This window comes from Budorcas taxicolor, chromosome 16 (genome assembly GCF_023091745.1).
Source record: "Budorcas taxicolor isolate Tak-1 chromosome 16, Takin1.1, whole genome shotgun sequence".
In the NCBI taxonomy this organism is placed as follows: Eukaryota; Metazoa; Chordata; class Mammalia; order Artiodactyla; family Bovidae; genus Budorcas; species Budorcas taxicolor.
Window position 1 is genome coordinate 63,508,384 of NC_068925.1, and position 16,635 is coordinate 63,525,018.

Genomic DNA, 16,635 nt, shown 5'->3' on the forward strand with positions numbered 1-16,635 from the left:
TGCTGATTTTTTACATTTCCATTTGTGGTCTCTTTAAGAGGACAGTGGAACTAGGGACACAGGAAGGAGAATGCCCACCAAGTTCCCTTACAAAGAGCATTATGGCAGTGACCTAATCTCAGGTGTGTGTGTGTGTTTTTTTCCCCCTAAGGATCCTCCCAGATCTTGAGGGCAGTAGATGTGTTCCCAGTTAAGCATCTTCCCAGCATAGTCCCAGGAGCATTTGGCCACTGATCAGATTCAGTTTGAGGATGGTAAGCACAGTATTCCCATAGGCTTAGCGTGACTGTATAGTTTCTTCTGATGGTAGACAGTTTGGAATTACACTATTACTGCCCAGAAGAAATTAGCCTGAATATTAGAAAGAACCATCAAGCGAAAGTCAGAAGAGCTGTTATAAGTCTCAGCTTTGCCTCTCATTAGATGTGGACAAACTACTTAACGTTTATGAAACTCTGATTTGTCCACCAAATCAGGGTCATAATACATGTTTGCCAGGCTGACCTCAGAGGTTTGGAGTGTGGTTTATATAAATGGAAAATTATAAAGGACATATAAACTATTATTCAGCCATCTGAGGGCTGGGAGAATGGAGGCATGGGAGAGCATGAAAGCAGTCCACAGATCTCAGAGGGCTCAAGAGCTCTGAAGCCAGGTGGGGTGAATATGAGAGAGTACCTTCCTCCCAGCATTACTGTCCTTAGGCCAAGTCCATTCTGAAAGCGATTCATGCCATCATATTCGCCTCTGTGCTCCTGGGCTGCACCCTCCAGGAAGTCGCAGTTTTAACCCCTCTACAGAGGCACTCCTGCTCCCCGGCAGACTTTACATCATCCCCAACCATACATTTGTGATTCGTGCCTCCTCTGACGGTGGAAGGTGGGGAGGAGGCCTCAACTCCAGGAGCCCCTCACATTTCTATGAATAATATCCTGCTGTGGGAATTCTCGGAAAAGGCAATGGCAACCAACTCTAGTACTGTTGCCTGGAAAATCTCATGGACGGAGGAGCCTGATAGGCTGTAGTCCATGGGGTCGCTAAGAGTTGGACACGACTGGGCGACTTCACTTTCACTTTTCACTTTCATGCATTGGAGAAGGAAATGGCAACCCACTCCAGTGTTCTTGCCTGGAGAATCCCAGGGATGGGGTCGCACAGAGTCAGACACAACTGAAGCGACTTAGCAGGAGCAGCAGTGGGAATTCTAGGTCCCTAATGAATTATAACAGCCACAGAGCACAGAGGACACTGTAGAGAGAGCAAAGGAATTTGAATCTCTGCTGTATGGGTGACATTGATGACACAAGTCAAGGGTTCCTAGTCTTCCCAAAACCTCTTCCTGGAAGTAATATGTTGGTGAGCCTTGCTTCTCTGAGCATTAGCAATCAGGCATGCCACCTTCCAGCCTTTAAAGGCCAGGACAAGGAGCAAAGGGGGTGATATTGCAGCAGGAGAATGAGATCCATCATGGATTCCAGCCAGTAAGGTTACACAGTTTAATCACAGAAGCAGATGCTTTATTTTTGTCATCATCTATTTTGCCCAATACTTTGGCCACCTGATGGGAAGAGCCAACTCACTGGAAAAGACTCTGAACCTGGGAAAGATTGAGGGCAGGAGGAGAAGGGGGCGACAGAGGATGAGATGGTTGGATGGCATCACCAACTCAATGGACATGAGTTTAAGCAAACTCCAGGAGATAGTGAAGGACAGGGAAGCCTGGTGTGCTGCAGTCTGTGGGGTTGTAAAGAGTCCGACACGGCTTAACAAGACCGAACACAATTTTGTTCAGGAGTGTGTGCTCAGTTCCTGAAACAATGCCTTGGGCTTAAAAATATCTGTCCAGTGATTTGGATGAATTTTGTGCTATGGGTTACGGTCCTACCTCTGAAAGCATGGATTTGGTCTTCTCTGAGAGCCTTTTCTAACCCTCTGTAGTTTACAGAGCTATTGAGAGAGTCACTTGTGACTGGGTGGAAACAACTGACAGCTGATGGGGCTTTGGGTTCATAGTACCACCTTCCCTTTCACTCTGACTAGGTGTTCAGACAGAAAAGGACCCTCCAATTAAGGTAGGTAGACGGACAGAGTAAGGCAGTAAGGAAAGCAAAATACTAATTAGAGCTGACTCACCTCAAATCATAATTGGACCCAAAATGGGCTCCCCTGAAGCAAAAGGTCAACCTGCCATGCCCAAAGGGAGCAGTGCCTGCCGCGGGTGGGGGTTTTCCGGCACCAGAGACTTTCCCTTCACAAAGACACACACAGAGACATTCTCACACAGCAGACCTGCGGCAGTGCCCACATGGCCTTGCTGCCCCACGGAGGAACACACACAGCTTCTCACTCAGACATCACGTCGTCTCCCTTCTCACCAGTCATCTCACACACAGGCACTGCCTTTCACATCTGCGAGGGAACACTCACCCAGGATTTCCAACCTCTGGGCTCTGCCCCACCCCCTTCTCTTCCACCGCTCAGGTGGGAACGACTTGGAAGGAACCCTGCATTCAGGCCAAGCAGTGGCAGCCAATACCTGTCTTCAGATCAGACCACTGACTCACGTGGGGAAGGGCGTGGTTGCCAAACCCGGGAACTTCGGGGCCTGAAGTCTACCTTTCCCTCGTCTGCAGCTCAAACACTAATTCTACTTTTTCTCCATTACTGGAGTGGGTTCCAGGAAGTCAGTGGAGCTGACTTGAGGGTAAGAGGTAGGGATGGGCGGATCCCCCGATTGTTAAGATTTCAAAAAAGTGGTTTTAGTCTTTTTGAAATCTTAGTGAGTAGAACTCACTACTGGGGACCCGGTGTCTAGACCACCTTTCCAGAAATGCAGGGCTCTCCTAGAGCCAAACCCAAGAGGCCATCCCAGATTGCGTTTAGAGAGGGGGCGGCTCTCTAAATGCAAAAAGCTCCCACCAGAGCTGGCTCCAACCCGAGAGTGCGGAGACCCCGGAGGTCCTAGCGTCGTTCACCGGGCCTCCAGGCTGCTCAGTGGGGACAGGGGCAGAAAGGAGTGCTGCCTTCTCCGCGGGGAATGCTAGGGCAGTGCTCTCGGAGCCCGGGAGGTGCGGAGGTGCGGAGACCGGGCCCCGGTGCAGGGCACGCAGAGCGCAAAGGTCCGGGCGGCCGCGCGCCGGGCACTGCGTGGGGCACAGCCCAGGCGGGCACTAACGGCGCGAGAGCGTGCGCGCGTGCGTGTGCCTCCGCCGGGCCTCGGCTCTCCGGTGGAGACTCCGCCGCGCGGCCAGCTGCGCCGGTCTGTCTCCTCTCCGCAGGACTTGGGGAGAGGCTACTCTAGCTCGGTCTTTGGCAGAGGAGGCCCCCTTTCCTCCGGCTACACCGATCAATGAGCCACACCAGCTCCGCATCCCCGGAGCCCTCCGGCCGACGTGGGCAGGGGTCCTTCCGGCTCCAGCCCGCGCTCGCCGGCCCCGCCCCCGCTTCTCTGGGCGCTCCCGCGCGCGCCTCGCTGCGCCTCTGCGCTCCGCTCGCTCTCCCTCTCCTCGCCTTTCCCGGTCTCCCCGTCCCCTATCTTCTTCTCTGCTCCATCGAGGGGAGAGCTGCCGGGGTGGAAGAGGAAGACCGAGTCATCAGTGAGCAAGTTCGGTCCCTGGACAACTCGCGGGCCAGGCCACCGCTGGGTTCGGCTGCAACCTGTTCCTCCCTCGCCCAAGTGCTCGCCCGCCCGCCCGCTCGCTCCCGCCCTCTCCCCGGCGCAGCCGCGGATCGCTGTTGCATGCTGATCCGGGGAGGCGGCGGCGGCGGCGGCGGCGAGCGCTCCGGGAGGATGCTGGCACTCGGGCTTCGCTGCTCTCTGGATGCTTTTCAACTTCTCTCCCAAGCGCAGCAGCTTTGAAGTCATTTGTCCCTCTCCGGTTGGATCGACTTCTTATTTTGATATTTTGGGCGTTGCGGTTTACGCAGGAACCTCAATACCGCTCTCTTCCCTCCCTCCCTCTCTCCTTCTCCACCTTTGGATGCGTCTGTGCTGGCAGGTTTAAAGACCCAAGTCTTGGTTGTGGAATTTCTTAGATGGACTTGCAGGGGCCGGCGTTATAAAGCATGTCACCGTAACCTCATCCTTGTCTTTTTTTTTTTTTTTTTTGAAAAGTTCTTTTGTTTTGATTTTTCCCCTCCCCCCCTCCCCCATCAATAAATTACCAAACTGTTACCTAGCGGGCCGGTGCCTGCCTCTCTCCCAGAACTAGGTGGTGCGTCTGCCAGAAGAGGAGCTATGTTTGAAGAGCAGCCTACTCCACCCCTCTTCTCTCCAGTCCCTGAACGCCACCACACACTGGCATTTTGAAAAAAAAAAAAAAAATTGTCTCCAGAAACGGAGCACCCCCAAGCTCCCCCCCTTTTTTTCCTCCTTGAGGAATGGAGCTTCGCAGAGGTTGCATTTAGATTCAACAGTTCACAGCGGCGGGGTTGCTGCTGCCGCCTCTCCGAAGAGCTCGCGAGGCTCCCCGGAGGCGGTGGTCCCCGTGCCCGTCTGGATGCGGCTCTGAGACTCCGTGTGTCTTTCTGCTTGTTGCTGTGTACGGGTGTTCGGCCACGATCACCTTTGTGTGTCTTCTGTCTGTTTAAACTTCAGGATGGCTCGCTTCGGGGAGGCTGTGGTCGGCAGGCCGGGGTCGGGCGATGGAGACTCGGACCAGAGCAGGAACCGACAAGGAACCCCCGTGCCGGCCTCCGGGCCGGCGGCCGCCTACAAGCAGTCGAAAGCGCAGAGGGCGCGGACTATGGCTTTGTACAACCCTATTCCTGTCCGGCAGAACTGTTTCACCGTCAACAGATCCCTGTTCATCTTCGGAGAAGATAACATTGTCAGGAAATACGCCAAGAAGCTCATCGATTGGCCATATCCTTTCTTGCCCACCATTACTCCCCTCTCCCCTTTGCATTTCTTCGGGTAAGGGGGGAAGCTAGCATGGAATTTGCCCCCCCCCCCCCCCATCCCTTTCCCGGTGCCGATTTGCCCCTTTGCTGAAGTGCACTCTATACTTTGGTGCATCTAAGAGGCAAGCGTGGTGCCGTAGAAACCGATGTGTGCACTAGTGTTTTTCAAGGTAAGACTTGGTTTCTGGTTTTTCCTCCGTGAAAGTCTCCAGCATCCCTGGGTGCATGGTGTTGCGGTGTTTGCCTCTTTTGGGGCTGGGCTTGATTGGATTCTTGGCTCCCTGGTCCCTTCACAAGCTGCATAGAATGGGTTGCCTCTAATCTCAGGATTTTCTTTCATACTCAGACCCCCTTCCGTCCCTTGAAGCCATCCCCTTTGCCCCTGTCCCCACCAGCTGGGAAGACTGTCTGCCTGGAGGAAAGTCGAAGCTCGGTGAGAGGATTTATCAGCTCAGAAGCTTCAAGAGCTCCGAGCCCAAACGCTGTAGACACATTGACAAATGGATAAATAACACAAGCGTTTGGCCTGGGACCCAGCTAACTGCTGGGGATTGAGTTTAAGTTCTGCTGGAAGAGGAGTGAGTGAGTGTATCCCAGGAGGCAGTCTCTAATGACACAGCCCAACAGCTCAGAGTTCGGGTGCTCTTCTCAGTCACAGCAGAGCAGCTCCTCGGGGCCCATCCTTTCTTTAGTCCGGGTTGGGTTCTCCTGCCTCCTCAAGCTTGACCAGCTGAGTGCCTTCTCCATTCCCAGGATCCAGGCAGACCTGCTGGGCCTGAATTCATCAGCGGAGGGCTGCATCAGCTGAGCCCAGAGGTGTGCAAGCAATCCGTCTCTCTCTAGCTCCACAGGAACTGCTCTCCACAAAGAACTGGTGGTGGCAGTGTTAGGGTGAACGAGCAGAAAAGGAGCTCCTTGGCAGGTTTAGTTAAGCGCACCCAATGCAGGCTGCTGATGAGGCATCTCACAGCCTCGTTCTTCACTAAGAATATGGGCATCTGGCAAGATCTTTAGGAATCAGGGGCTGCTGGATGGTGAGGGAATGAGTAGGGAGCAAGCCGGCGGGGGGTCGGGGGGGTGGTTATATACGGGCGCGTAGGCTTGGAGACATGAGACTTTGATGCTTGTGGAGAGATTTCTTGGGAGGGATGCACCTGCAAAAAGAGGCAACTCCTTGTCTTCCTTCGCCTGCCTCCTCCCACCCCCAACCTCCAGGTGTGCATCAGGGAGGCAGCTGGAGCCACCTTGGGTCTCCAGTATCCTGGAAGCTCGTGGCTTGCCCCCCTCGGGGCCTAGGCATCTCCCTGCTGCCCCCACCCCAGCCTCTGGCCTTCCCTTTCTTCCTCCCTAGTTCTCTGCCTCAGCTGCACCGCGATTGGCTGGCGTGTGGGGCTTCTAGGGAGCACCCCTCATTAGAAACGGGGGAGCATCTCTAAGCAGATACTCTTCCTGCTGCAGCTCGCACCCCTCCCCCCCCTTCTCCCTGCACTCCCCTCTCCCTCCCACCCTCACAGAGTGATCCTGGGGCCAGCCGGTGCCAGAGTTAAACCTATCTGGGGTGAGAGGGGACGGGCAAGGGGGAAGGGTCCTGCCCCTGCAGTCCCGCCCGGCCGGGTCCGCTGCACAAAGCGACAGCTCTCATTGTGTTTCGTGCTGCGGCTGGCTGCGAACACTCCGCGAGCCAGGTCCCTACAGATTTTCCCAGCAGGCACCCGGTTCCCCGCCCGCCCATCTTCTACAATTCTCCAAAATTTCCCACCCACCTTGTGCTGCTTTACAGCGTGCCTCTCTTAGGCGCGTGTTTACCCAGACAGGCGCCCTCCAGTTGCCAGGCGGTAGACAAAGCCGCCTAGCCGCCCCGCGGGTGGCAGAGTGTGCTCGTGGCCAGCGTTGGCACCTCGGACGGCACCCCCGTAACTCCCCTCGCGGCCTGGGCTCCACCGTTCCTCCGGGTTTAGCACCTCGGGCACTTCCGGCCCGGCCCAGGCTCCCGGGCTGGGAAATTAAGACCGTCGCCTACACCACGAGGTCGTTGCTTTTCACGTTTTCTCTTCCGCTGCGAAGACGGCGCCTTTCTAGCAGGCATTGCGAGCAGCGCAAGGTGTGATTGTGGGTTTCACTGCGCTCTTTCCATGTCTTCGGCCACAATGCACCAAAAAGTCAAAAGAGACAGTAGGGAGTTAATTTCAGCATCCTACTCGGTGCCTTGGCCCTGAGCCCCGTCCCAGTGGTCCCTTCCATCCCATTGTTGGAAGTTTCGCTGTGGTTCTACAGCATGTAGGCTGTTTGTAACAGTGTTCGGAGAACATCTGCCAAGGTGTGTAGAGGAGCCCTGTTGGCAAATTTAAAATACACCACGTTTGCTTTTTATTCCTGGCTGTACAATGTAATTGACTAATATATATTCCCTCTGGTGGTGACCATGTGGAAACATCGCACTTCTGGGGGTTCTGCGTGTGCTCTAAGGGCATCTAAGTTCCTGGTCTCACCCCTCTTCTTTCTAATTCCTTTCCGGAATTGTGTTCCTTCTTCTTACTGGGAGTCTGAGCACTGGTTTTCCAGCAAAGCTCAACTGTCTGGGTTCAAATGTCAGTTCCTTTACCAGCCCTGTGACCTTGAAAAGTTACTTTATTTCTCTGTGACGCAGTTTCCTTATCTGTGAAGTGACTGTGATAATGAGTTACTGGGAGAATTAAATGAATTAATATATGTCAGGTTCCTAGAGCACTGCCTAATTACCCAATAAATATTAATAGAGTCCTTAAGGCAATGGCACCCCACTCCAATACTCTTGCCTGGAAAATCCCATGGACGGAGGAGCCTGGAAGGCTGCAGTCCATGGGGTCGCTGAGGGTCAGAGATGACTGAGCGACTTCACTTTCACTTTTCACTTTCATGCATTGGAGAAGGAGATGGCAACCCACTCCAGTGTTCTTGCCTGGAGAATCCCAGGGACGGGGGAGCCTGGTGGGCTGCTGTCTATGCAGTTGCACAGAGTCGGACACGACTGAAGCGACTTAGCAGTAGCAGTAGCAGTAGCAGTAAGAAATTTTAGCATACCGAAGGGAGGGACCTTAGTTCTTGGTGACCTAAGTCTTCTAGGTTTTTGCCTCCCACAGACAGCAAGGGGTATCATCCTCATCACCTAGGGGCTTGTTAAAAATTCAGAATTCCAGATGCAGAGAAGAAACCAGTGGTTATCACAGGGAAGAGGGGCGGGGCGGGGGGTAAAACAGGTGAAGGGGATTGAGAGGTTCAAACTATCGGTTATAAATAAGACACAGGGGTGTAATGTATAACACAGGGAAATACATAAAATATAGTCTGTATTTTATAACACGACTTCCCTGGTGGCTCAATGATAAAGAATCTGTCTACTAATGCCGGGGACATGGGTTAGATCCCTGGGTGGGGAAGATGCCCTGGAGAAGGAAATGGCAACCCACTCCAGTATTCTTGCCTGGGAAATCCCATGGATAAAGGAGCCTGGTGGGCTACAGTCCACAGTGTTGCAGAAGAGTTGGATACAACTTAGCAACTAAACAGCAACATATTTTATAATAACTTTGTACAGCATGTTATCTATACAAATATCAAATTGCTCTGTTATATACCTGAAGCTATTATTGTAAATCAGCTATGCTTCACTTAAAAACTGTTTGGAATCCCAAGCCACACTACAGATTTACTGAATCAGAATTTGCATTTTAATAAGATCCTCAGGTGATTAGTATGGCCCATTTGTTAGGAAAATGCTTTTGTGCTCTACTTAAGGGCCAGAATTTCACAGAATGTAAGATTCAGGACACATGTCAAGACCTGTTTTGAACTGTCATATTCACATGCAACATGCTTGAGGATTTTGATTATTCATGCAGTGCACCTTCTGAGATAAATACATCTGTTTTTGGCTGGAGAAAGTCACTGGAGAACCAGGAGTTGTTCAGTCGCTCAGTCGTGTCCAACTCTGTGACCCCATGGACTACAGTATGCCAGGCTTCCCTGTCCTTCCCTTCCCTGTCCAGTATCTCCCGGAGTTTGCTCAGACTCATGTCTGTTGAATCGGTGGTGCCATCCAGCCATCTCATCCTTTGTTGTCCCCTTCTACTCCTGCTGCGAGGAGAGCTAGGAGGAAAATGTATAATTCTGTGTGCTGTGTTAGTGGTTTCTGACCACTGCATTTTACTGGTCTTTAATCACATTGGCCTGAAAAGTTAAATGTAAGGAATGATGTAACTTCTACTTGGGGGATTCTCTGATTTGGATGGAGGGTGGTAACCTTATCCAGTTATTAATAGGGAAGGTCTTGTACTTGTGAGAAAAAATGCCTAGGATAACCAGATTTGGCATGAAAAATGGTGGCAGGTCAACAGCCCACTCTGAATATGTTTCATTTTTCTTGGAAGCTACATCTGCATGGGGAGAAAATTTTATTTTCTTATGGCACTCTCTTCTGCAGTGGATACCATAACCTTTTTGAAAATGTTAATCTGATTTAAAATGTGGTGTTACATTTTACATGATTCTTCTTTTCTTTCTTGCTCATCTAATAAATCTAACAAAAGGGTTCTCTTTTTCTCAGGGAATTGGCTGCTCTGAATGTAACCCTGCATTTACTGTGTTGTGGGCTTATTGGCGTTAACCTTTCTGTGCCAGGGCCGGTTGCCCTGTAGACCTACAGGGTCTCCCTCATGGTTTGTGAGATGCTCCCCACACATTGGCGCTTTTCTAGGTTAGAAGAGGAAAGAAAGGAATGGCATGTCAACTTTGTCATTGAGGAGCAGTGGGGTACTCCTCCCCCACTGATGGCGCGGGTCATCTCAGCAGGGAGCACATGTTTCGTGTGGAAATGAACATGGTTTAAAGTAGGAAGATCAAATGTGTTGTTAGCCGCTGAGCAAATGAAGCTCATTGTAATGAACCTGCAGATATTGACTCATGATTTCTTATTGTAGGGAACTTCATTATAGCCCCAAAGGACTCTGGCTTTGAGTCAGAGATTATGTGCTGTATTATGGAGAATTTCCCACTGTCAATTGTCCATTATTTTTGGAGGATTTTGGTGAAGATTACTGAGAGCTTTAGTTCCCCAGTCTCCCATTATGGCATATACCTTTCTCCTGCTTTGTTGCACATAAATATATTGTGCCTTGAAAGATAGTAGACTGTAATCCTGGCAAGAATTTCAAGTTGGATGTAACTCCAGTGGCTCATGAGTCAGATCACCTTGATTAGGGCAGAGGCTGGTAGTTAACAAGAACAGAGTCTGTAATTGTAGGCTATGACCAGATAATGCGGAGAGCCTTCACATCTTCTGTGTACCTGGACAAGGAGGCAGTGAAACAGACAGCGACTGTAATTGGCACTGGGGCTACGGGATAAAGGTCTTCATTTGCTGAAGCTCCGAGGACCATCTCCACATTGCCCCGTGACTTTGCTCTTGAAGTAAGGTGTGAGAAATACTTCCTCTGGAAACTAGGCTGGAACTTGTCGAGGGGACTATTTGTAGTTGGGAGGTAGCCTGGAAAGCAAGCTGGAGTGAAGGAGTTTGACAGAAATGAAATAACTTGAAGATGGAGACAGAAATATCCTGGCTGTGATGGTTTTGTCTGTTGTTCTGCATGTCATTTCCCCACTTTCCTCCACTTGCTTCCCCTGTGCTGGGTGCGGTGCACCCGATGAATTAGAGGAGGAGGAGGAAAAAAGGAGAACAGGCCTTCTTTTTTATCTTCTTCTGAAAGATCCAGACTCTGGGATTAGTAGCTGGAGCCAAAATTGCTTATCTCTTTTTAGCTGCTGCTGTAAAAAATGTAGGTGTTTTTTTTCTCTTCCCCTCAAACTCTACTGCATTTTATTCTCTTTATAGGAACATCTGGTTTCTTTCCATCTTCATATTCTTGGTTGAAATAAAATGCAGTCATGATGTGCTAAACTCTCAGAACTCTCGCAGACTCTTTGGCTCTGTGTGTTCCATCAGCTCATCAGGAGCCTCCCTCTTGTCATCTGCAGGGCTACCTGGGAAACTGCAGCTCCTCAAGCCCAGCCATGTGGTCCAGCCCATCAGAGGCAACTGTGCTGATCTAATTTTGTTTATCACTGACCACGAAGACATGAAAGGGCAAACTCACACGTGACTGTAATTAATACCCTTTTAGTCAAGGAGAGAGAGACCAGGTCCTTTTCTTCACTTTCTCTTTCTGCCCAGTCCTCCGCCCTTTTCATCTTTCTATATTTCTCCCTCTCATTTTTAGGTTCAGCCTTTGTGAATAATTCATTATATGTGTGGGTTTTTCCTAGGCTTTTTAGAAAAGGAAGGTTATTTGTCTTCCTCTTGGTTATGAGCAAGATCCCTTCCAGAGGGCCAGCTTCATAAATCAGCTTTTCCCTCTAAGTATTCTGTATTTTTGCAGTGGGACTGGGGCATGTGAGAAAGGTAACTGGGGGGAATATCTCTTTAAATAGGTTTTTTCTTGCAGTTTTTGTAATGATCACCTCCTCTCCAGTCCTGTTTCACTGGGGTGCCCCATCAGTATGCAGCCATTCCCCTCCTGTATTCAGAGAATGTGGTTAACGAGAAGATATTTATGTCCCCAAGCACTAGTCACTCTGAATCCTCTCATCCTTCTGGGTCTTCACACTGATAAATGCTGAGCCACTGAGCTAAGAAGCAAGCTTCTGTAGCTGCTTCTTTTCAAATTCCGGTGTGGATTCATATAGGATTGGAGTGGGGAGCAGACACTGAAATTAGTGTATCGTGCTCCCCTCCGCTCCCGTCAGTACATGGCTTCTAAAGCAATCTTTTTCGAAGAGGGATAAAAATGCCAGGGACCTCTATCAAGGCTTCTCCTTGCAAACATTCCAAACCTACACAGAGAGGGCTGGTGGAGTGCAGGGTGGGGGTGGGGGTGTCATCAGCCTTGTTGTCTGCATCATCCTTAATTAAGGACAGAAAGTATAGCACAAAGTGTTTAGGCTCCTCCAACCGAGTGGTCTCTTACGTGTTAAGCTTACTTCAGAGTGCTGTCTATGGTGCATTTTTGAGTGCTGAGCACCCAAAGAATGTTTGGGGCTTCCCAGTTGGTGCAGTGGTAAAGAAGCTGCCTGCCGAAGCAGGAAGCGCAAGAGATACTGGTTTGATTCCTGGGTTCGGAAGAGTCCCTGAAGTAGGAAATGGCAGGCAACCCACTCCAGTATTCTTGCCTGGAAAATTCCATGGACAGAGGAGTCTGGCAGGTTATAATCCATGGGGTCACAAGAGTCAGACACAACTGAGTGACTGAGTGTGTGCATGCACACACACACACACACAGAATGTTTACTGAATTTTCTATTCCCTACATCTTTGAACCCTATTTATGAGCCCCTATGTCCCCATCTCTGGAAACCAAGGAGCAGCCAGAAGGTATATCCTTAAGAGGCAGAAATGGGCCAGATTAAGGAGCACAGCGCTAAATGACTTTAAAAGTGTCTGTATCCAGTCCACCCTCGACCCTGTCCCTGGCACTGCAGTAGTTTACCCCTTAGGGACTTCTTCTTGTGTTGGAATTTTGAGTTCTAAGTTTGTTGGACTGAACAGTTCCACTCTCAGCCTTTTTGGACTTTTTTAAAGGCCTCCAATGGATGCATTCGTAAAGCATTTCATCCCAGAGGCAGGTGGGCAGGGGTTGAGGATGTAACTCCAGGCTAGGCTTCAGCTCTAGGCTCCTGTGGTCCAGAAGAAGTGAGTGGCTTCAGGGCGGGGCCCTCCTGTGCCAAGTATGGTCTTTTTGCCTGTGGGTAGTTGATTTGAATTGCTGTTGCAACTCTGCATAATTTTGAGGCTTTTTTTGGCTGCATTTGGTCCTGCTGCATTTTTGCTGCATCTGTTTCTCCAAATCGCTGGAGAATTTGGAAAGCCTGTCTCAGATGTATGCACTGGCTTTGTGAAGGCTTATATCAATAAAGCCAGACGGTGGCAGTGGGGTGGGATGTCACTTTTTTTTTTTTTTTTCCTCCTCCCATTTGGGGGAGATGAAAAAGATGTGACCAAACAGTAGGTAACAGGTTAGAGGGGAGAAGTGCTGTGGTTGATGAGGTTTATCCGTGATTAGACTCAGGTGTCATTTCCGTAGCCAAGACACAAGGGGCTCTTAGTGGCCTCTGGGACCCAGAGAAGAGCCTCTGCAAACCAGCGAGAGGAGGAAGTTCCTGTTCTCAAGTCTTTCCCAGCCTTCAGCTCAGTTTTAGGTTGGAAGTGTTTCAAACTTTCTGTGCCTCTTTGTCAGTTTCCACACCATTGTCTCATGGGGCTGGTCAGAGTCAAAAAGCATGAAATGGATTTTCAGCAGTCAGTCATTGACGTCTTGGCCATTTCCAGCTGTGTGCTATTGGAAACTGTCTCACTCCAGCTCCATCAGGGATGTTTCTTTTCAGCAGGTGATTCCTGTCAGCATCAAGGCTAATTCCTCATTTAGCCTCTTTGTGTGGAAGTCATACGTATGCAGTCTGTCAGTTTCGTCTCCACCGTTGGTCTTCAAACTTCACTGTGTCTGAGAGTTTCCTGAAGAGCTTGTTAAAATACAGATGACTGGATCTCAGTCCTGGAGTTTCCGATTCCCTCCAGAAACTAAACATTTGCATTTGTTGCAAGCTTTCAGGTAACACTGATACTGCTGGCTTTGGAACCGTACTTTCAGAACAACTGCTATGCCTGGCGATGCCTTTAGAGAAGACTAGTCTTACAAATCACTCGTCGAAAATCTCTGTCTCATGTAACAGCGAAGCCTTGTTGTTAACAGGGGTTCTTTTGGGTTCGGGTCATGAGTCTTTGAGACTTTCTTTGCCAAAATGCAGATAATCTTGGGAGCAGGGACATAGTAAGCTAGTATATGATATTATCAGCTTAGTCAGTTCTTCTTTCTGGACTTATGATTGAGAGCAGTCTCTTCTGAGAACAGTCAAAGGACATGTCCCATTTAATTCCAGCACCTAGCACAATGTTGGCACTCAGTGAGCATTCAGTAATCTGTTGGTGAATGATCGAATTCATCAGTTACTGTTGATTAAACACAAGCATAACTGAAGTGCCTATTAGTGACCCGGTGTAGCCTGAGTAGGGGGAGAGGAGGATGGTAGGAGGTGGTCAGGGCACTGGATAGCTGGCAGGGGATTGGAAGGTCATTACATGGGAAGTTGGAGGTTGTAAAAGGTAGTTTTACTTAATTCAGAAGGTTGGTCAGGGTCGCTCTAGTTTCTGAAACATTCACCACAGGCTGTGCAAAAAGTACACTGTGTCTGTTGTTATCTGGCATTTGCTTGTACAGAACTCTTTATTAATTGGCACCCAGAGATCTATGGTTTAATAACAACTGAGATTTGTACTGATGGTCCTAGGTACCACAGAATGCTGTGGTGCTTTCTGAATATGATCAACAAAGCATTCATTACATTATGTTCAAAATGGTTTGAATGGTGTGTGTACTTTATTGTATTCGGAGCTTTTGCAAATATATAATCCATATTGATTATATAAAGTGGCTCATTATCACTTTTTTTTTCCATTAAATTAAAACCTTCTTCTCCAGTTATACCGGATAACAGAGGAATTTTGGCATTGTTCTAAAAATGAGTCCTTTTTATTCTAGCAATGCTGTGGGACCTAGAGATGAATCCTCGTACAATTGTCGTGATGTCAGATGGTAGTTAGAACAAAGTCATTATTTTTTAAATGGATTGTTGTCTCAGTAGGCTTTAGATTTACTGGGCGAGTTTTCCAGCTGACAAGCTGGTATTGCATCTAACTGGATGTGCTTGGTTCTGTGGGCTTACATTGAAAATGAACCCCCCAAATTTCCAAGAGAGTCTCTAATAAGCATCTCAGCAAGAGGTGGCACTAGTGGTAAAGAACCCACCTGCCAGTGCAGGAGACCTGAGAGACAAGGGATTGATCCCTGGGTCAGGAATATTCCCTGGAGGAAGGCATGGCAACCCATTTCAGTGTTCTTGCCAGGATAATCCTAAGGACAGAGGACCCTGGTGGGCTCTAGTCCATAGTGCAGCAAACAGTCAGACATGACTGAAGCGACTTAGCACAACACAAGAAGTTGGCAGGTGATACTTTTCTCAAGTGGACTGACTCACCTAACTTTTGTACCTTGGACTGTTCTGTGCTCTGTTATACTCCTGTCTCATTTCTGCTTGATCAAGATCAGAGGATGTTTGGCCTGAAACTATTTATTGCAGGGTGATGGTCTTTAGATGCTTAAGGTTATGGAACTTTAGAGTTGGAACTTAGATTGACCAGAATGACTGTCTAGATGACATCCAGATGATTGTTCCTGGAGTATGGGGACAGTTATATCCCTCTGGTACACTGTTTTCTTGCTTTCTATGTTGAAATCACAAATCCTATTGCATTTTAAGTGACCCTGTGGCCCCTTATTTCCAAAATGTAATACAGTTTTGCTTACATTTCATTTGGGAGTGGGGGGGGGGTGGTCTGTGGATCACAATTTAAAAATGCTGACTATGCTAGAAAATTTCCACACTCTGGGATGTTGGGATCCTGGGCCATCTTAGCCTATAGATACAAGTATGACTGGAACTCCACAGGGAAGAACTACAGATCTATGTTGGTGCAAGTACATCAGCACGCTGCCATGATGAAATGTGTGCATTCTAACCAGTGAGCACTAGGGTAGTATAGGAACTCTTGCTGTGTCTCCCTGATAGATCACCATCAGGCTTCCAGTGTCAGAGTGCTCTCCCGTTATCAGAAAACTTAAAGGATAGCAAGTCGAAATACTTGTCCTTATAGTTTCCACCTGTTAGTTATTTTCCCCTCCTTTTCTGTTCCATAAAGCAACACGGACCCAAATCTCCTTGTTCACTTGTGCTGTGAACATAGTGCTATAGCGCTGAGCAGTGCTGTTGGCTAGAACTTTCTGTGATGATGGTTATGTTTCTATCTGTGCAGTCTAAGGCTGTAGCTGCTAGCCACATGTGGCTTCTGAGCACTTCTGAGCATGTGGCTGTCGTGACCAAGTGTTAAATTTTATTTCATTTGAATTAATTCAAATTTAAATAGCCACATGCGGCTAGTAGCCACAGTATGGGGCAGCAGAGGGTACATAGAGTCAGAAAGGCTGAGTTGCTACCTGGGATCTGTCTGTTGTTCGCTTTGTAACTGGACAAGGTTTCCCTAGCTTGGTGCAAAGGCCTTCTTGTGATCCACTCAGCGCATGGCACCAAGCTGTCTCAGCTGCCATAATGCCCTTCTCTGCCTCTGTGTCAACAGGCTGCCTGAAGGGATCCTTTCCCAGGCCTCTGTGCTCATGCCCTTGCTGCTCTCTATGCCTAGAATGTCTTCTCTCTCTCCCCCTGACTGCTCGGCTTTAAGACTGTACTTGAGGTCATTTCCTCCAGGAAGCCTTCTTTGATTTCTCTCAGCAGAGTAAGACCAACTCCCTCCTCCTGGCTCCCAGATGATACCTGGTTTATTACTTTATTGTAGTACTTACCCCATAGTTTCAGTATTGGTTTTAAATCCCTGTAAGTGAGAGCTCATTATGTTTAAGTTTTACATTACCAGGACATAGAACAGTGCTTATTAACATTGGCATTAAACATGTTTATTTGAATTAAAATAATTTTTAAAGGTTTCTTTTTGTGAAGAAATTGCATTCTAACTCTGATGATTTGAGGTTGTAGTCAACTGAAAACCTTGGATCTTTTGCTATGAGTTGATGGCAGAGT

General features: G+C 48.9%; 1 protein-coding gene across 1 annotated transcript in view; it reads left to right on the forward strand.

The window, feature by feature from the left end:
- The first annotated feature begins 4,598 nt into the window (after positions 1 to 4,598).
- The window catches only part of CACNA1E (calcium voltage-gated channel subunit alpha1 E), a 332,597-nt gene continuing 320,560 nt past the window's right edge, over positions 4,599 to 16,635 (forward strand). Inside the window, exon 1 of the mRNA XM_052653512.1 lies at positions 4,599 to 4,864. Within this exon, the coding sequence (XP_052509472.1) occupies positions 4,599 to 4,864 (266 nt within the window). The remainder of the gene's footprint in view (positions 4,865 to 16,635) is intronic.